The following is a 7,470-nucleotide window of genomic DNA, read 5'->3' as shown; positions in this document are numbered from 1 at the left end:
CTAATAAATAAGCTTAAGACATGAAAATTATAAAACTTTAAACTATAAAAACTTAGAATTATATAATGAAATTTTGATTTATTTCAATAATATTAAATCACAAAATGTTTGACCATTTATACCTCTCACACTATTTTTAATTCGGACTGAAAATCTCATTTTTGCAGTAAATATAATATCACAAATAACACTTTATGACGCAAATATTAATTCGTAATCACGTTAGCAATTATAAATTTATTTTTGATTCTTCAACAACCCAAATAATTGTTCAGAGCAAATGATTACCTATAGAACAATTATAATGCCTTGACGTAGACGCTTTCGTGTTTCTATTAATTACAATAATTATATTAAAACCAAAATGAAAATTATACATGGAAGTCGTCTTCGTGTTATTTTACGGCCATCAAAACATTAGATCGCATAATTGTGATAAAATCGGAAACTGGGATATAAAAAGCGTAAATTTGTACTGATCGTCACTTCAGTTTTCAACCAGTAAAAATTTATAGTGAAAAAGTCAAACCCAAAAGACAACTAAAGCTTTCAAAATGAAACTCACAACTGTTCTAGTGGTTTTGGCAATGGTCTTTGCAGTCGCATCGGTAAGTAATTAAAAAAAAATAATAATAATAATTTAACAATATAGTAAATTCATCTGTGGATTACTTTTTTTCCGAGTCCATAGATGTATCAATATTTTAGTTTAGCACCTAAAACGTAGAAAAGAACCTCAGAATTTTGTATTCTTTTCATATCTTTTGATTTTATAAAGCTTTTTTCATTTTTTTTCAAATTAGAATTTAGGAAAATTCGTACAGGTTGAGCATCATTTATAGACGTCAAATGATTTTAAAATCTTTGAAATTCATAAAACTGATACCCTAAACAATATTTTTGTATCCAAACATACATGCAAACCACATAGATCTATTTTTTTTTTAATTTGACACATGTTGAAACATAAAAAATTGTTTAATACAATAACTTAATATAAGGTTGTCAAATATCTCCCTTCGGCCTTTTTGTATTATAAACCAAGAGCAAAAAAGCGGAAGGGAGATATTTGACAACCTAATATAATGAATCAAATTTATTCTTTTAGATTTATCTACTTAATACCAGAATACGCCGAAGTTATATTAATAAAAATAATTTCAGAATCGCACGTTTTGCAGACTTTTAAATTAAACTAACAGAATTTTGCATCTGAATCGAATACAGTATATACAATATAAATTATCATATTAAAATTATTTATTTATATGAATTTTAACATATTTTGTTTTATATTTTCAGGCCATTGCTTTCCAAAAAAGAGAAGGTAAGACTGTAAAATTTTGCAATCCCTTAAAATACTTCATTCCAACAAATCTAAATTACTGTAAAACTTTTTCATTAATTTTTTTATGCAAAATGGTATATTTTAGACCCGACAACTCTTTCAAAAGATATGCATAGGCTTCATAAAAGAAAAGGTAGACAAACAAATATTTAAAAGAAAAAATCACAATCAAATCTTAAGATTGACAATAATAACTATTCATATAAAATTAGTCTATCAGTAAATTATTAAATAATTATTTATTTTTCATGATCAGCTCATCAAGAAGTACCCGAAGAGCAACAAGTACCAGTAAGTATATATTTTTAGTATTTATTTTTTGCAAACTCTGTTAACTAAAATATTACCTTAATTCTTTTTTACAGCAAAATAGCGTAAACAAAAGACAAGGTGAGTACAACCACTTTATATTTATCATATTAAAAAACTAAGGGACCAAATCTGCCGCATAACAGAAGAATGTTATGGCAAGGCCATGTTACGCTCCAACTTTCATACATTATTCTACTAAATCATACTGAATACTGTCAAAATGTCATGTATTTGCTGTGCATTGAAGCGTTTTACACATAAACTGCAACTTCACTTGTAGGTTATGAAGCTGAGTCAGAAAGACCTTGATGTCTAAAATCTTTTTTTTTTTTGACATTTGTGCGGTTTTTAGGTTATGTTTTCTATCTGACAGCCTTAGAAAATCGCCTGACTGCAAAGCAACCACATGGCTTTTGTCAATATGTAGAATAGCCTTGCCATAACATTGGTCTGTTATGCGGCAGAATCGATCCATAAATTAAGTATATTTAATAGGAACTATAAGTTTTAATTGGAAAAAAAGTTTAACTACTATAAAAATCAAAGTAATGCTCTAGGGCAGGTCCGTGGTCTGAGTTAAAATTCAACACGATTCAGGAAATAATAGTGTAAGAGATTTTCCATTGTCATTTCACACCGCAGTCCCCGAAATGGGATATTAATAATTGGAAATATATTTGTTGATCTATATTTTCAAGTTGAATTGAACATGGCTACTACACGATATCAGGTTATCCAAAACGGGAGTTCTAACTTACGACCATGTCCACGCAAGGCCGTGCGCTTTACCGTTACGCCATGAAACACCCTTTTATTGTCATTATAATATTTTAATGTTCGTTCTTTGTTAAAAGTCGAATTACTTTAACTCACGTTTTCAAAACTAAACTGTTTTTTGAGCTATCTATTAAAAATTTATTAAAATTTTCAAATTATATCTACACTCTTATCCGCAGAAGACCTTGCGCTTAACCGTTACGCCATGGAACATCCTTTTATAGTCATTATAATATTTTAAAGTTCGTTCTTTGTTACAAGTCGAATTACCTTAAAACTTACGTTTTCAAAATTTAACTGTTTTTTAAGCTATCTATTATAAATGTATTAAATTATAATTCTAACACTAATATAAATTCATTTATATCCACAATTTTCCATAATATTTTAAATTTTTAAATTTATTTCAGCTGATGATGTGCCAGAAACGGTGAGTAAATAAATTGCTCAGATATGGTTTTATAAAGCAGCATATTGGTATGTAGAATTTATAATTTTTTTTTTTTTTTGAGTGAAGAAAGGACAATGGTAAAAAAGTATTTTGTAATTGTAAAAATTAACATACGTCTATTTCTAAATATTTATAAAAAAATTCTATTTCTAAATATTTTTCTATTTCTGTTATTAATAAATTTTTTATATATTCATACATAAATTTTTTCACATTACTTGAAAGCTCTTTTTGTTCAAGTTGAATAAATGTAAAGTCCTCAAGCTATTAGTTCACAGATTGAAATGCAAATAATAAGTGATATTTGTGTGTAAAATTCGAATTTTATGCAAATTACATTTACTTGACGTAGATATTTTTAATATTTAAAGTAAGTGAAAAAAAATTATAATGTGCTAATGTATTCAACATCAATTTGCAGCAAAACGCAGCCTATGATGAACAAGGTAAGTGACATCTATTTTTAATCAAAAATGTATTATTTTTATTGTATCATTATTTTTCTTGAAAAGTTATTGAACATACAAAAAAAACAAGACCCAATTATTTATTAGCTTCTTTAACAAATATTAATTTGCCGCATTTTTATAGAGTCCAGAAACTCTATTCGCGAAGCTGATTTATTCATTAATTTTTTTTATTGACAATATATTATTTAAAACATTGATCTGATACAAATAAAAAAATTGTAGAGATTATACAAAATCCATCCAAAATACCTTTTTTATTAAATTAAATTAGTGTTCTCGAAATACAAATTCCATAATAAATATTCAGAAATAATTTCAGTAAACTTCCATGGTAATATAAGAAAAAATTGTTTACTTGCATTTAGATCAGAAATTATTGTTTTAATTATAGACTACACTGTTGAGCAATTATTGATTATTGTAGCTGTGAATTCTTTGAATAAATTATTTTCCAATCGCAAATAATTTCATAAGTCCTTTTATGTTTTTCAGGACCTTCTGAATCCGACATCCCGAAATCAGTAAGTATTAAAATTAACCTTACTTGACAATATTTATTAATCTAACCATTTACTAATTCAATTTTTTTATAATTTTTAGTCGATGGCCAAACGTCAAGGTAACTTATTTAGAATTAAAATTAATAAAAACTAAATTATGTAAAATAAGAGAAATTAGTTTTAAAGTTTTCGTTATTTAAAGCTACTCAAGAACCTGAACATCCTCCAGAAGAAATGCCAAAATCGGTAAGTATACTAAAATAAAGTTGAAGTAAAAATAAATATTTAAAATAAATCATATTTTTTAATCAATAACCATAATTAATTATTCATAGTGTTATGCGTCTCTTAATTATTTATATTTATTGGATTTATTTTTACTATATTTTTTTATTACTGGATCAATTTTGGTATCTTACTAATTTATGTGTTCTTATTTGTTTGCAGCAATTGGTTAAAAGACAAGGTAAAAAATATTTATTTTTCAAATAACCAAATCAGAGAGAATAATGCCTAAATATTAATGTCCTTAAATTTCTTACTGAAGCACCTCAAGATCCTGAAGAAGCTGGACAAGAAATGCAGCAACAGGGGAAAGTAAGTATTTTTGGACATAATTTATACTTGAATTTTTTAATAATTTAGATTTCTGCAAATATTAAATTTTAATAAACGCTTTATTTTTTGCAGACTATGAGCAAACGTCAAGGTAATGTAAAAAAGAATAAAGAAATAAAAAAAGCATGTCTATTGGTGCTGATTTGGAAAAACATGTGGATTAAATTCATCCTAAAAATTCAACTCGAGAAGATGATCATGATTTACACCGTACCTACATGAAATAATGTTTTAAAATTATTTTAAATTATTAATATTTTAATTTTTGTAATTAAGTATGTAAAATTATTTGTAGCTGGTAGTGGAGCAGGTGCCAACGAAGGTGCAGGCGCAGGAGCTGGTGGTCATGCCGGAGGTAATAATAAATAAAATCAATATTTAATATATAATATAATCAACATAAATTAGATATCACCAGTAGCTTATAATTTCACTTTTTTATTAAACAAAACCAGAAAGATTTACTCCAAGAATTTAGATATAAACATTAGAACATCATGATTAATATCTTCTGATTGAATCCTGCATCATGGTTAATATCTTCCGCTTGAAACTTACACCATCGTGATATCTTCTGATCAAAAACAAATTTATTTTTATTATTATTATTATTTTAGGTCAAATGGGAGCTCAAGCAGGTTTTGGATTCGGCGGAGGCGTCAGCGGAGGTGCAGGGGCAGGAGCAGGAGCTGGTGCAGGTGGCGGCGCAGGTGGAAACGGTGGTGCTGGAGCTGGCTATTGAGTGTTCTACTTTTTGCTCTTTATTATTTTACTATATTTTGTATTGTAATAATTTTTGTTGGCAATTTTGTAGATTAAAGGTACAATGACTAGTTAAAATGGACTTTATTTAATTAAATAACTACATCGACGTATACAACCATTGATGATTAATCTTTTAATTATTACAATCCATTTGTTTTTGAAAATAATTTTCGTTCAGATTTATGGTTTCTAAAGACAATATCATTAGTTGAGTGTGCAATAAATATATTTTGCTCGTAATGATAATAATCATATAAAGTGATCATAGTCCCGATTTGGACACAAAGCATTAAAATGTGGGGTCGTGCAAGATCTTCAAATTTAAAAATAATCGATCCATATTGACCTATATTTTTTAATTGTTCAAGAAATTTGAAATTGAATTGACTCAAGCACACGAGCACTAATTATCATCTTACATTTACCCAATATCCAGATCCACAAATCTAACAAGTTAATAAATTCAAACTAAGTCAAAAAAGAAGAAAAATTGAAGAAAAAGTGACTAGCAGATTTGAGGAAATAAAAATGCATTTAACACTAGACAACTAGGACCTCCACAAAGATTCAATATGAGATAATAATTCTAATTAACACCACAAGAACTTTTTTATTCCTATTTTTAAAAAGCGATCAAAGTTCTATGAGCTGTTTTATGTAATATTTAAACTCTGGTATAAAAGTTAAAATGTTTGTCGAAAAAATTATCGTAATTATTTGTAGTTAGAAAGAATATTTATGCAAAAACTATGATGTGACATCATTTCTAATTATTCCTGTTTCATCATTAAATTAACAGGGTCCAAAAAACAAATACTTGGAGTTTAAGTTTTAAATAATCTTTGGCAGTTGACTTAAAGTTCTAGTAATGTAATATTAGATTGAATTATATTATTTAATTCAATTAACATATCTGAAAGGTGGGATTCAGTCAATTTTGGGCGTATTATATTGGCCATAAAGGTGACAACCTTCAGGGCATTAAGCTTTACACGGAATGGTTGCTACCCCTGGCAGAGGGAGTGCCGGAGTGTTTTAATTGAACTAGTTGTTCACTTCTAAAAGTAAAGTCCGTGAAACAACATGTTTAATAAATAAACAATAAATATATCTTCTTTTATTATAACTTAGTAACAAATCAGTGATTGTGATTAGAACTGCAACAAATACATAATATACAAACAAATCAGTGTTTAATACAGTCCACAGCTATAAGGGTTAAATTATAACCCATCAACCTGTATTATCAAAGGAGAGTTTTAATAAATTTCATAAGTATGTAACATAAATACAATTTGTTTTGATGCAAATCAATTCCAGTTGGTCCACTTTGGGCTTAATTATAATTAGGCTCAAAGTGGGCCATCTGGAATTGATTGACATGAATTAACAATTGACAAACAAGTAATGAATGAAAAAGTGCAAAGCTCGACGATGGTGTAAACTTAGCTTTTTTAAAAATCATCTACACCTTTACTTCTGGTAACCATATATTGTCACGAATCCCTTTTTATTTATTGTGAAACCCTTTTATTTATTATTTACTACCCTTAATTCATGCCCTAATTTACTATTGTTGTTACATTCGCGGTCTTTCTACATCCTTACCGTGACGTCGCGATCCTGTAAGAAACTGATTACTTTAAAACTACTAATGAAAAGGCGTTTGTTCGTTACTTAACTAACAAACCTATATTTAAACATAACAATCCCCTAATCTAAAACATTTCTTATTCTAACATGCAACTTATTCTAGACTTATCTTTAACCACGGCGCAACCAGTGTCCATCACATGTCCATACATCGGGCCCGATTCACATAAATCACTTAACCATCACCTTTAGGTATTTTCACTAAGTCTACTTTCTGTTTGGGGACAGTCTCCGAACGCTGTCCCCCCATGATGTCCTCTAATCTCACATTCAATACATTTTATTAACACTTTCGTGCGCTGGACCGCACGTTTGTCGACACTGAGGCCACGCCGGCAACTCTCAACCCCGACAACGACTACCTCAAGACTACGACTATATCTAGACTACCACTAGACTGTTAAAGCAGACAACTCTCAGCCCTCGACACACTCCTCATCAGGGACATGGTGTTTTTATGCATATAGGGAGAGGGGTAGTTGTGTGTTATTTTATAACTGTGTGTGGGTGCTTCCCCACACATTCGTAACACTACCCCACCTCCTCTAAAGATCGCCCTCGATCTTTCAAAGCGCC

The 7,470-nt window shown here is 28.9% G+C and overlaps 1 protein-coding gene across 1 annotated transcript; it reads left to right on the top strand.

Moving 5' to 3' along the window:
- The first annotated feature begins 522 nt into the window (after nucleotides 1-522).
- On the top strand, nucleotides 523-5,218 carry LOC113363234 (circumsporozoite protein-like). The gene is made up of 14 exons (XM_026605724.1): nucleotides 523-608; nucleotides 1,303-1,327; nucleotides 1,605-1,639; nucleotides 1,714-1,738; nucleotides 2,848-2,867; nucleotides 3,310-3,334; nucleotides 3,851-3,879; nucleotides 3,959-3,977; nucleotides 4,061-4,104; nucleotides 4,306-4,324; nucleotides 4,406-4,455; nucleotides 4,549-4,567; nucleotides 4,772-4,831; nucleotides 5,094-5,218. The coding sequence occupies exons 1-14, from the start codon at nucleotides 555-557 to the stop codon at nucleotides 5,216-5,218; spliced, it is 549 nt and encodes a 182-aa protein (XP_026461509.1). The 5' UTR covers nucleotides 523-554.
- Nucleotides 5,219-7,470: the final 2,252 nt, after the last annotated feature.

This window comes from Ctenocephalides felis, unplaced genomic scaffold, assembly GCF_003426905.1.
Source record: "Ctenocephalides felis isolate EL2017-DRISC unplaced genomic scaffold, ASM342690v1 CF-g0.4_SCAFFOLD_00286, whole genome shotgun sequence".
Classification (NCBI taxonomy): Eukaryota; Metazoa; Arthropoda; class Insecta; order Siphonaptera; family Pulicidae; genus Ctenocephalides; species Ctenocephalides felis.
The sequence above is the reverse complement of the archived record's forward strand: the minus strand, read 5'-3'. Positions and strand labels throughout refer to the sequence as shown.

What these genes read in the sequence shown, in the direction of transcription:
- LOC113363234 (XM_026605724.1), top strand. Translation starts at nt 555, where the DNA reads ATGAAACTCACAACTGTTCTAGTGGTTTTGGCAATGGTCTTTGCAGTC. An exon ending in TGGTCTTTGCAGTCGCATCG is followed by an intron (nt 609 to 1,302) that starts GTAAGTAATTAA and finishes TTATATTTTCAG; the next exon opens with GCCATTGCTTTCCAAAAAAG. An exon ending in CGCAGCCTATGATGAACAAG is followed by an intron (nt 3,335 to 3,850) that starts GTAAGTGACATC and finishes TATGTTTTTCAG; the next exon opens with GACCTTCTGAATCCGACATC.